The sequence below is a fragment of the Rhipicephalus microplus genome, chromosome X (genome assembly GCF_043290135.1).
Source record: "Rhipicephalus microplus isolate Deutch F79 chromosome X, USDA_Rmic, whole genome shotgun sequence".
Classification (NCBI taxonomy): Eukaryota; Metazoa; Arthropoda; class Arachnida; order Ixodida; family Ixodidae; genus Rhipicephalus; species Rhipicephalus microplus.
Window position 1 is genome coordinate 338,648,177 of NC_134710.1, and position 12,461 is coordinate 338,660,637.

Consider the following 12,461-nt stretch of genomic DNA (forward strand, 5'->3'; position numbering starts at 1 on the left):
AGCTCTGGCACAGCGTGATGACCTCAGCTACTGTGCCTGGGTTTTTGGCCAGCAGCATCGTGAAGGCATCATCGGCAATGCCCTTCATGACGTTCCGGATCTTGTCTGATTCGGACATGCTGTCGTTGCATTTCTTGCATAGGTCCAAGACGTCTTCAATGTAGCTGGTGAATGATTCACCGGCCTGCTGAGCGCGTTCGCGTAAGCGCTGCTCGGCTTGCAGCTTACGAACGGCAGGGCGGCCAAAAACGTTGGTGATAGCGGTCTTAAAATCGGGCCAGGTTGCGAAATCAGACTCGTGGTTGTTATACCACATGCCGGCCACACCCGCGAGGTAGAAAACCAGGTTGCCGAGTTTACCTGCCTCGTCCCAATGATTGGGGACGCTGACGCGTTCGTACATGACGAGCCAGTCCTCGACGTCGGTGCCATCCGCGCCGGTGAAGACAGGTGGGTCGCGGATGCGGGGGACACCGGAACATGGCGTCGGCGCAGGAGGAAGCGTTTGCTGGGCGGCGTCTTGTTGCATGGTTGAAGGCACGGTACGGGATCTAAGCTCCAAGGGCATCGAATGTGAACCGAAGATGTTTGAAGGGCACAGCACCTCCACCAAAATGTTAAGGCGTTTAATAGCCGGTCCACAGCGAGCAAGCACAATGGCGACAGTAACGGCCAAGCACGGGCTCTCAGTGCGAGCGGCGTCCTTGTTGGGTAGCCCCACTAGAAGGTACTCAAGAGTTCGACCCATTTCATAGTTCGGAGGCTTCGCTACAGTAGATATATTGAACTTAATTTCATGTAAGATCAAGTTTGTTATAATGAGGCTTGACTGTAGTTGGAAACAGTGGGATGTTTTCAAATTACATTTCTTAGTAGCACGTAGCTCTCCATCTTGCCCCGAATTTGTTCAGCTGTTCATGAAGATGTCGAAACTGTTGAAGACAATTTTTACTATATTCAATGTTAAATTTTATTTTGTGGAAATGGCTAGTTGTGCCTACCCTTTTGGGCTGCGTGAATGTAACACACTTGTGGTGAGGCCTCGTCGATCTAGCAGCGGCGTGCGGCAGGCTAGCAGGCTTTCACTTTACGTTTAGGCCTGTGACAACTGAAGGGCCTGCAAGGGTTCATTTCAAATTTATTTGCACGCCGGTCGACCCGTGTGGGGTTGCACGTGGAGTGCTGTTTGAGTCTGACTAATGTACTTATTGAGCAGACATGAAAATTTAATTAAAAACAAACAAGCATTTAATTAAAACAAGGGCATTGGAAGGAGCTAACAAAAATGAACTAAGAGGGAGAATACAAATACACGTGATGAAAACAACAGTTAAATAACAAACTAAGGTCTAAAAGAACAGTACAAGTGGTGCAAGTAAACAGAGCACGGTAAGATAATAAAATAACGACATGACGGAAATCAAAAAGAGATACAAAGAAGAATTAAGAAAAGTCTGGCTCTCGCTTCTGAGTTACTACATGCGACGCAGTGCACACAGTAGAATTATTCAAAGCTGGTTATAATAAAATAACGGTTAAAGAAAAATTTCAATAAACAGTTATATACTGACCACTCCAGCTCGTGGTTCACGGAAGGGAGTTGACGGGGTGCCGCTGATAGTCTCGCCAGCTAGTGCAGACGACGCGGGTGCCCGGTGTTGCCCACATCCCGCTTGAATAAAGGCACTGTGATTGGTGTAACTTTTTATGGTCACGTCACCGTGCCTTTTATTGAGCCTTCAATACTGATCAAGCTAGTTACTGACCATACTAACTTCTACCTAGTCTCCATTTAGGGCGACTCACATGTCATAAAGGAATTCATCTAAGCGCCCTGCAAAACTTTCCCCCAAGTACCGTATTTACTCGCATAATAGACGCACCTGAGAAATCAGGTTTTTTTATTTCCGCACATAATAGGCACATCCCGATCTTGGCCATAATCACCGTATTTGCACAGTTGCAAGTCAACACCCTCTTACCAGAGTGTTAAATTGCAATGCGAGGAAAAAGGAAAAAAAAAAAAAAAAGGCCGTAGCAGTGCTGCGCCAGCTCTGCTGGCTCGAGGAGTGAGGAAGAAGGGCAGTTTCCTGGGTGTTGGAGTAACCTTCGCACCTGCGCCGACGTGGCTCTGGCCACGCACGCTGCATGGGAAGCGGAATCGTGTCCTCGTCAAGTGTGCATTACGTTTCCTGTCGGGAAAAGCGCCGCCATTATTGCGTTTGCTACCTCGTCTTCAAATATAAAAGCTCTTCGGCTTTATGACGCGAGTTTTCGCCCTTGATGTCACTACACGGACTTCCACAAGCTCGGCGAACTTCTGTCGTCGTTGATTTGCTGGCCAGGAACCTCAACATAATATTACGTGCGCTGCTCTTGGATCAGTGCTCGAGTGCAATCGTTACAACGCCCAATCTTCATGTTGTCTTGTACAAACTTCCCGCGACAACTTGCTGAATCGTAGCCTAGGCCTAATCACTATTGGTACTTCTGGTGGCGGTCGTGGGCGATCAAAGTTGCGGTATTGTACTTAATCAACGCAACACTTTGGTAGCTTTAGTTGAAGGAGAGGAAGGGGCAGGGGGCTTGGGCGGCGCTTGTAACTCTTAAATGGTGGTTCGTGATTCGATTGCAATGTCTTGGATATTGGGTGCGAGCTCGTGAAATCAAACGATCGCTGCCGATCAGCGCACAGAATTTTGTTTGTGATAATGCGCATAACGTGGCAGTTACAACGTAGTAATCAGCGAATTCCTGCGATGGCGCTTTCTTTTCAAAGTTTTTTTTTTTTCTCGTTAATTTCAATGGCAACGCGGGTCTCGTGATGTTAATTTTTGAAAATTTTAATGCACACCGCATCGCATGCCTTGATTCTCGGTCATGCGAGACTGCATGCTCAACACATTTTGTGCTAATGTAGTCTATGAAGGAAGTTGTTTTGTGTCTAGTGCGGATATTTGCGAGTTCGGTGACGTATACGTTAACCGCGGTCTATACTGTTCGAAAACAAAATTTTTTGAAATTTTGCCCCACATAACAGGTGCACCCCGAACTAGGCACTAGATTTTCTGGACAAAAAATGCACCTGTTATGTCAGTCAATATGGTAATTATTGAATGACCTCACTACTGATGTCCACTGTTTCAGAAATTGCTTTCCATAAACATTTTTTTAATTCTTCAATTATGAATTCTGATTCTTTTTTATTCCCCGAAGCTGTACATGCGCTATCTGCACTGCACGTGCCGGCACACCTACCACACGCAAGCGGAGAGCGAAAGAGTGTTTCGGCGACGCTCGTTCGCTCTCCACTTGCGGACGACAGTTGTCCCAGCAGGTGCAGCGTGACTGTGCGGAGAGCCTGTCTACAGGCCAACTCGCACGAATTGACACTGAAAGTGTTGATCATCCGCTCGTAGCATACCGGCTGTTCATAAAAAAAAAAAACGTAGTGTCAAATGGGACCACGCACGTTGCGGGTGCACGTCACGCTGTTGCGGTGGGCATGATTGTGCTTTGTTTTTTGCTTTGTTTTTGCACCGCTGTGCTGGCATGGCGCTATAAGCAAGAGGTTTTTTCTGCGTTCGACAAATGGCCCTCTGCCGTGAAAGGTGTGACTTCTAAATTTGGATTTGATTTGATTGATATGTGGGGTTTAACATCCCAAAACCACCAGATTATAAGAGACGTCGTAGTGGAGGGCTTCGGAAATTTCGACGACCCATATCAACTTCTAAATTTTGATTGATGTCATCTGCGCTAGCACTGCTCATAACAGTTTTGCATGGCTGTTAAACTATGTTATGACTTTTATTGCATCGTTATTTTCTGACATAATGGCATTATTTAATATTGTTTCGATCGTCAGTGGCACTGGCAATCACACTGAAATAAAATGAACAGATACATTGAAAAACAGATTTTTTTTCTAAGGAACAAAGTGGGGGCAGGGTTCATTGTGCGAGTGGGTTCATTACGCGAGTGATTATGGTATTTGTTCTCTTTCCTTCTTTCTTCCTTTCTTTACTCTTTCTCCGGCCTCTTCCCATAGTAAGGCAGTAAATTGTGTACAGCCTGATTATTCTCTCTGCATTTCTGTTGCCTATCTTGCTCTTTTTAATATCAGTAGAAAGTTTAGGTTTTGTTTTAAATATATGCCATGATAATGCTTTTCAGTGTGGGCATGTTGGCAGCATTTCTGCTTCTAGCTGGTCTGGTACAAGCACTAGGAATTTCTATTAGTTTCCCTGCTTAATAAGTTTTCATATTATACAATCTTTCGCTTTTGCTTTGTGTACTGCCAACCATCCATAGGTAAGAACTTCTAAAGCAGAATGTCTTTTTTTTTTTTTTGAGTAAAGCAACTTTAGCACGGAGTAAATCCTTGTATGCTGTGTGCACATATAGTGTATGGGAATTGTATAATTATGCCCTAATATTATTGTATTTTCACCACGTGTTAGTATTCGCCACCTCAAGTTTTCGTTACACACTGTGGATGCTATTCTGAACGTAGTAAAGTTCTGCCGTATTATCAGATCTCATGATTATGGCATTTAAAGCTAATGAAAGATGCCGTAGCAGCTCTCTGGGCCAATTGGAGTTGACCAGCGGTGGGATTCGACAGTGTCCAAAATGGCACCCCTAATATCTTTAGAAAATAACTTTTCTGTATTTTAATGCACTACAATAGCAAAAAACACGAATAGCACATAGTTTGTCTTCTAATTTTGTGCTGATAAAGCATACATCGCTTGAGCAAAAAAAAAAAAAAAATCAATGTGCCACCTTGACACCACCTCGTTTTTTTTTTTTTTTTTTTTTTTCATGGGGCTGGAATTCACAGCAGCCAAGTCTGCCACCCTAGTGCCTGTAACCACAGCAAGACCCCTTGTGCCAGCAGTGCCTGTGACCGTCGCGTCAAGCACTGCCAGTGGAACTTTGCCGGCTGGTGTACGATTGGCGGTGCCCATTGCCCCAGCTATTTCAGCCCAGCAGGTATGCTTTCTGTGAGGTTGTGGATCAAGAATTTTCCTTCTTGACTCTTAACACTGTGAGGGTATGGTTTTGTTTAATTCATAGAACAGTAAGGTACTTCATAAATAGAACATAGTTGCTGACGTACCATTTGGAAAGCGGTTTATGCCTTGATGAAGCCCCCACCAGGGACTTTCCCAATAATTCCAAACAGTTCTTACTTTGTTCCCATCTGTGTAGCAGGGCCTAAAAAAAAGCATTGTTGTAAGGCATTCCATTTTCCCCCCTCCATGTTCTAAAAGCTTCATTGCAAGGACGCTCTTACTGAAGAGTATGTGTATCTTTTTTATCTTTCTGTTCAGGATTTTTAATACCTGTAGAGAGGGGGGCCCTCTATCTGAGGTATTGTCAGCATAAAGGTAAGAAAGCCTTGAAAATAGAGGTGGCATGTAATATTGAATTGAAGCAAACTCAAAAAGTATATCTAACTGGTTGTATTGTTATTTGTTCTGTCCTCATATTGAGGACTACTCTTACCTGCTTTGAAAGAATGGAAGGGCAAATATTCGCGGGGCCAGTTTCATTTTTAGACACAACCTGAAAAAATCTTGACCAGTTGAGTCGAGGAAAAAGCAGGTGACACTATTTGTTATATTTGACCATAGTGTAATAATTGTGACATGAATGAAAGCTAATTAAAGTGGGAGAAAGACAAAAAAAGCACCTTTGCCGTTTGCCCAAACCCACAAACCTTTGAATTCTACCTCCTACTCTGAAAGTTGCGAAGTTGAAGATTGATTTCTTCTGCATTTTGGATATTAATGTATTACATAGCTGCCAACTCTCGCAAGTTGTCTGGGAGACTGCTGTATTTTTACCAATCCTTCCGACAGTACGGACACCACCACGAATCTCTCGAAAAAGAGCCATAACCCTACAGCTCTGTAGAGGAGCCGCAGGACCTTCACCACTGCTCACCGAATGAAAGCGAGGAAAGTGTGCCTCTGGTTACGCTTTTCAATAATGGAGCACTGCCGTTGCATTTACATGTGGCTTTTGTTGGGCTTGTTATTTTTTGTTACTCTGAGAAACTATCGATATAGAGAGACGTGGCAATGAACACTTTTTGTGTTACTTATGGTTATAAAAGGATGAGGTTTGCTGTGCAGATCTGATTTGCTATGTTGATATCATCAACATAATTAGTTTCGAGCTGTCTGTTGTAGTTTGAGTTACAACACTTGATATTCTCATTGTCATTCCAAAATTAATGAATTAGACATAGGTTTGCTGAGATTTGTGCTTATGGATATTCACGTGGACCAATTCTGGGCCATAAAGCTACAGTAATACCTCGTTAGCACGAGGTCGTAAAAACCAGGGAAAATTTTGAGATAAAGGGATTTTTATGATAAGCAAAGATGTGCTAATTGCCGGGAAAAATGAGCCTTTTTCAGAAAAATCCCTACTTACCGGGTCTTCAGCGGCAGTTTCTAATCTTTCTTCTCGGGCAGGTTTAAAAAAGCAAAAAATAGCATACAAGAGTTAACCGGCTGCGTTTTGCCCCACTGCCATTTTATTTAGCAGAGAAAATGCTTGTCTGCTTTGCAGTCGTACTCAGGCATAGGAAGGCAACCTCTAGCTGCTTGACGCATCGCATCAGTCCATTTACCTTATTTCGAAGCAAGCGAAGCAAATTTCTAACCTCAGAAGATGTTGGCACCTCTCGAAGTGGTTCGTCATCGCCGTTGTCTCCCTTGTCCCCCACATTAGCGGCCGTTTGAATGATTTTGCATCCGTCATTTCTCCGCTCACCGCCGTATCCTGCTCACACAGTGTGTACTCTAAAGAAGTCACGTCCTTTTTGGCGGCACCGTTATCTGTAAGCTTGATGACCTCTTCACAAAGTTTCTCACAGTCTGTGAAGTCATCTGTATCTGCCATCTCTGCTTCTGGCAAACTGGCGGCACGTGAAAACTCAGCGTCCCCAAAGCAGTTGGTGATAGCCGTTGTGCGTACTTGCTGCCATGCGCTGCTGAGAAGTATACTGCTCCCACGAGGTCAATTTCATAGCCTTTGCCGTTTTCATAAGACAACAAAATTCTGTGGAGAAGGCTCTTTCGGTAAATTTTCCGGACTTTTGATGACACCTTGGTCCATCGGCTGCAGCACAGACGTGATATTTGCAGGCAGAAACTCTACTGTCACTGCCACCAAATTCTCTAATTTTGTTGTGGTCTGGGCACTTGTCGACAATGGATGGACAGGACTTTTCTGTTATTCTTGGCAATTTTGTTATCTATAGCCCGAATGTACTCCATACCTGCCAACTCTTCCGATTTCCCCGTAAAATGTACGGCTTTCGACTGCGCTTACAATTTTGCAAATGTAGCCTGAAATTTCACGAAAAATATTTCCTATCAAAAAAATAAAATAAGTGAAATAGTGTGGCCTCCACAATAAAAGGCGCGTTTAGCCAAGCGCATAGGGATTGTAAAATGAACTACCGTTTGCTATAATCACCGCGCACAAAACCACGGTCGTGGCAACGGGATACGTAATCTACGAGCTTTGAGGGCATGCAGCAGTAGATTGAAGGCAGTAAATACATAAAAAAAGTGAAAGTTTTGACGTAAGGACGAAGCAATTAATGTAACAGTGACCCTAGTGACAGCAACAAATTGGAATGTCATGCTGAGAATGACAAGCTGATTGAAACGTGTAGCGCGCTGCTCACGCACAAAGGATGCACGAAAACGATACACACAGGACGAGAGTGAACTAACAACGTTTATCGCTCGACACATACTGCACTGTTTAAACAATATCGATGCACGGTACGTAATGACAGGTACAGATGAGCACAAACTAACGAGTGTCCCAGTTGTTATATCTCGCTGTGTATGAAAAGTGCACTCTTTTCGCCAACGGGGCCTGTGCAGAGACCGAAAGAACCCTTGTGGGCCTGGCAACTAACGCGACCGTTCCAGTGAAAGCCGAAGGCACACGATTCTCCCCACCAAAGGATAAGTGCGCGCGCTCAAGCATCTTAACCCCTTCCCCCAATTCGTGGAGCAAAGTGAGAGATAAGTGCGCGTGGGCCCAATGTGACGAGCTGGGCACCGAGCACGGGCTGTTTTTTTTTTTTTCCTTGAGTGTTCATGTATATAGATACATATACATGTACGGTGAATGACGGCGACGGCAAAGGAACAGCTTAGACTGTCCATATAATTGCTATCGCAATGAAAAGGAGCCAGTTGTGTTTTGCCGTGTCTGTCAAAAGAACCTAGTAGTGAGCAAACCCGTGCGATTGTGGCAGTCACCTGCGCCATCCTGGCCATTCAGGTGTGTCCCAGGAAGACATACGCGAGTTGTTTTGACGGAAATAGATTCTGCTAGAGTTGTTCATCCTTTGAGATTCTCGTGATGACGAGCAATACAGTGAAGGTGAGACAAAGGCAGCTTTACCTTGTGGTAATTCAGTAGGAAATTTTTTTTATTGTGAATGCATTTCTTAGTCTGGCTTTGTCAGGCATCCGGCGTTGTCCGCGGTGGTGTCTGCGCACCGGAAGGTGTTATCTCTCCGCTGTCACTCCCTCTCCCACAGCAATGGCTGTGGGTGCACGCACTTATCCTCGCCCCTAGCAAGCTGAGCATCTGTGCGAGAGAGTGTAAGAGAAGGTAGGTGCTGTGCTTTGCGCTCCCTCTCTCGCCGTTCGCTCTCTCTCTTCTTTGCGCCACACTCTCCCGTTCGCTCGTGCCTCACTCATCACCGTTCGCTGGCTGGGCGCCTCTCAAGACTATGGAAGAAGTCGGTGAAGGCGAATGTATGAGGGCAACGGTACCCTCTCTCAGTGCAAGAAATGCATTTGCATTTCCTCATGATTCTATTCGGGCAGGTAGGGGCCTTTTTTTCTCCCTTGAAACAAGATGTACTATTTTGAAACTTTCTGATTATCTTACTGACAAACTATACTATTCAACAATATAAAAGCCATATATTTACTTGGACCGCTACATCGCAAAAAGTAAGCTGCAATATGAGTCAAAATGCTGTTTTCCCCAACTTTGCTGCAATATTTTGGCAATATTCTTGCTTTATTTGCTCCCTAAGTATTTTAATCATTTAATATGGGAAGTTATGAAGCAGAAAATGTAAATATATTACTTGCAAAGAATTTTGTGCTTTTTATAAAAAATGCTAAACATGCAGCATCTTGCAGCTTTTTTTGCCAAAGTGAAAAAGAAAATGAAAACAAAAATGAATAGCCTATCATAGCCATGAAAGGGTAGCGCCTTGAGATTAATGAAAAAATTGTTTTATAATAATTTTTCATTATATATAAATTAATTACTGTGACACTGTTTCACTTGTGGATGGATGGATGGATGGATGGATGGATGGATATGGCTGTACCCTTTAGATCGGGCGGTGGCTAGCGCCACCAAGCCGTAATACCTAATGAACCAAAAACTATATTTATTTTTTTTTCCCTTAAAAAGTGAGTTTGAGGATTCGTACTTTGCAGTGAAGAGTTTAATTTTCACTCGTGCCTTGACTTTAGCCACCAATCAGATAACCTCCTTCTAGTTAAGTCTACCCGCTTGAAGTCTATTTTGCCCTCCCGGTCCCTAAACCCCAGTGCTTTGAAAAACTCTGCGCCATCATCCTGAACTATAAGGTGAAGCTCTTTACAGAACAATATCAAGTGTTCGGCAGTTTCTTCTTCCTCTCCACACGCACTGCATACTGTGTCTACCCTTTCGTATTTGGCCCGATATGTCTTGGTTCGCAGTACTCCCGTCCTGGCCTCAAACAGTAGAGAACTACCCCGAGTATTATCATAGATCCTTTCCTTGGCAATTTCCTGCTTAAAAGTTCGATAGATCTCTAGTGCGGACTTTTTAATCATGCCCATTTTCCACATGTCAGTCTCCGTTTCCTTCACTTTCTTCTTAACCGATAGTTCTTTTTGGTTTGGCCACCTGCTGTTTTCAAAGTATTTACCAGTCAACTTCCTGGTTTGCTTCCTCCATTTTGTATCGACATTCTTCATGTACAAGTAGCTGAAAACCTTCCTAGCCCAACGCTCTTCCCCCATTTCTCTCAATCGCTTCTCAAATTTTATCTTGCTGCTAGCTTCCCTGCCCTCAAATGATGTCCATCCCATATCACCTTGTACTCCCTGATTTGGTGTATTCCCGTGAGCTCCTAAAGCAAGCCTACCTATTCCACGTTGCTTAATTTCTAATCTTGCTTGAACTTCTGATCTCATGCACAAGACCGCATTGCCGAACGTCAGCCCAGGAACCATGACCCCTTTCCATATTCCTCTCACAACATCATACCTATTGTAATTCCACAGTGCCCTATTTTTCATGACTGCTGCATTCCTGTTACCTTTAGTCGTCACGTATATTTCGTGTTCCCTCAGATACTCGGTCCCATTGCTTATACATACGCCCAGATATTTGTATTTATCTGTTATCTCTAGCGTGACCTCCTGTATTCTAAGCTCACTACCTTCGTTGTCATTGAAAATCATGACTGCTGATTTTTCCTTACTGAATCTAAAATCTAACCTATCTCCCTCATTACCGCAGATGTCCATCAATCTCTGCAAATCTTCCTTGTTGTTGGCCATTAGCACTATATCATCTGCGTACATTAATGCTGGTAGTGCCTGATCAATAAGTTTTCCTTGTTTGACTAAAGAGAGGTTGAAGCCCAGCCCACTTCCCTCTAATTTTGCCTCTAATCCTTGTAGGTACATCATGAATAATAAGGGTGGCAGAGGACACCCCTGCCTAAGCCCCCGTTGTTTTACCTCTGCAGGCTTGGATACCTGTTTTTCCTACTTTATAACTGCCTTGTTACCTTTATAGATACCCTTTAAAAGATTAGTGACTACATGTTCCACGCCTAGTGTGTCCAGTATTCCCCACAATTCCTCTTGAACCACGCTATCGTACGCTCCCTTGATATCCAAAAATGCTAGCCACAGGGGCCTGTGTTCCTTTTCTGCTATTTCGATGCACTGCGTCAGTGAGAACAGATTGTCTTCCAACCTCCTGTGTTTCCGAAACCTATTCTGCAGTTCCCCCAGCACCCCCTCATCCTCTATCCACGCCTGCAGTCTTTCCTTTATAATCTGCATCGCCAGCCTGTAGGCCACTGATGTCACTGTTATAGGATGGTAGTTGTTTATGTCAGCTTTGTCCCCCTTTCCTTTATAGATCATGCTCATCCTGCTAAGTTTCCATCCATCGGGAACTTCACCATCGATTATTATTTTGCTCACTGCCTCTCTCAAAGCCTGCTTAGACTTCGGACCTAATGTCTTTATCAGCCTAATTGGAATGCCATCTGGGCCTGTTGATGTACTACTAGGAACCCTTTTCTCAGCCCTTTCCCACTCTTGTTGTGAAAATGGAGCCATTGCACCACTTGATTCGTCCTTGTCTATTGTGGTGCATAAAGTACTTCTTTGTTGAAATTTTTCTGTCACCTTTGTTCTTATATATTCAATAGCTTCGTCCCCTTCTAGTCTAGCCCCTTGGGCTGTAGTTATAAAACTCTGCTCTAGGCTCGTCTCATTTCTTAAGGAGTTGAGATGGTTCCAAAATTTCGCAGCTGCCTTTCTATCTTTTTTATGTACTTCTGCCAGCCACTGAGCTCCCTTCTTTCTAATCTTTTCATTGATCAGAAGGGATGCATCCCTTCTACAGCTTAGAAAGGTTGCCCATTTTCTTTAAACATCATCTGTCGGTTCACCCCGCTGCTTAGCATGTCTGTGTTCCCTGGAGGCTTCCTGACGTTTTGCTATGGCTCTCTTAACTTCCTCATCCCACCAACTTTTGGGTTTGTGTCTTCGTTTCCGGGTTGACTTGTCACGCGTCTTAGCAAGCTCTAGCTCAAAGAGTCTAATTAGATTCGTGTATGTCCACACTTTCTTATTATCCTCCGTGATTACTTTCTCAATTTGTTTAGTGGCTATTTCAATTTGCCTTTCTGGATAAAAATTTTCCTGTAGTTGCTCATCTTGTCTACTTCCCACTTTCACTGCTCTTCCAAAACTTAGCTTGATACGTTTGTGATCGCTACCCAGACTTCTGGAGCCACCTTCATCTATGTGCATTTTCCTGAGCTTATCATACATCCTATGTGACATCAGTGCATAATCTATCATCGACTGAAGCCTTCTTACCTCCCATGTTGTTTGCCCGTCACACAGCTTGATACGTTTGTGATCGCTACCCAGACTTCTGGAGCCACCTTCATCTATGTGCATTTTCCTGAGCTTATCATACATCCTATGTGACATCAGTGCATAATCTATCATCGACTGAAGCCTTATTACCTCCCATGTTGTTTGCCCTTCACACTTCTCGGTACTGTTGCAAATGATCAAATCAAGCCTTTCACACATATCCATGATCATTTTGCCTGTCGGGTCGGTATACCCATCTATATCTTCTAT

At 43.9% G+C, this 12,461-nt stretch overlaps 1 protein-coding gene across 1 annotated transcript in view; it reads left to right on the forward strand.

The window, feature by feature from the left end:
- The window catches only part of LOC119162040 (uncharacterized), a 166,967-nt gene that overhangs the window by 108,054 nt on the left and 46,452 nt on the right, over positions 1-12,461 (forward strand). Inside the window, exon 13 of the mRNA XM_075876703.1 lies at positions 4,847-4,998. Within this exon, the coding sequence (XP_075732818.1) occupies positions 4,847-4,998 (152 nt within the window). The remainder of the gene's footprint in view (positions 1-4,846; positions 4,999-12,461) is intronic.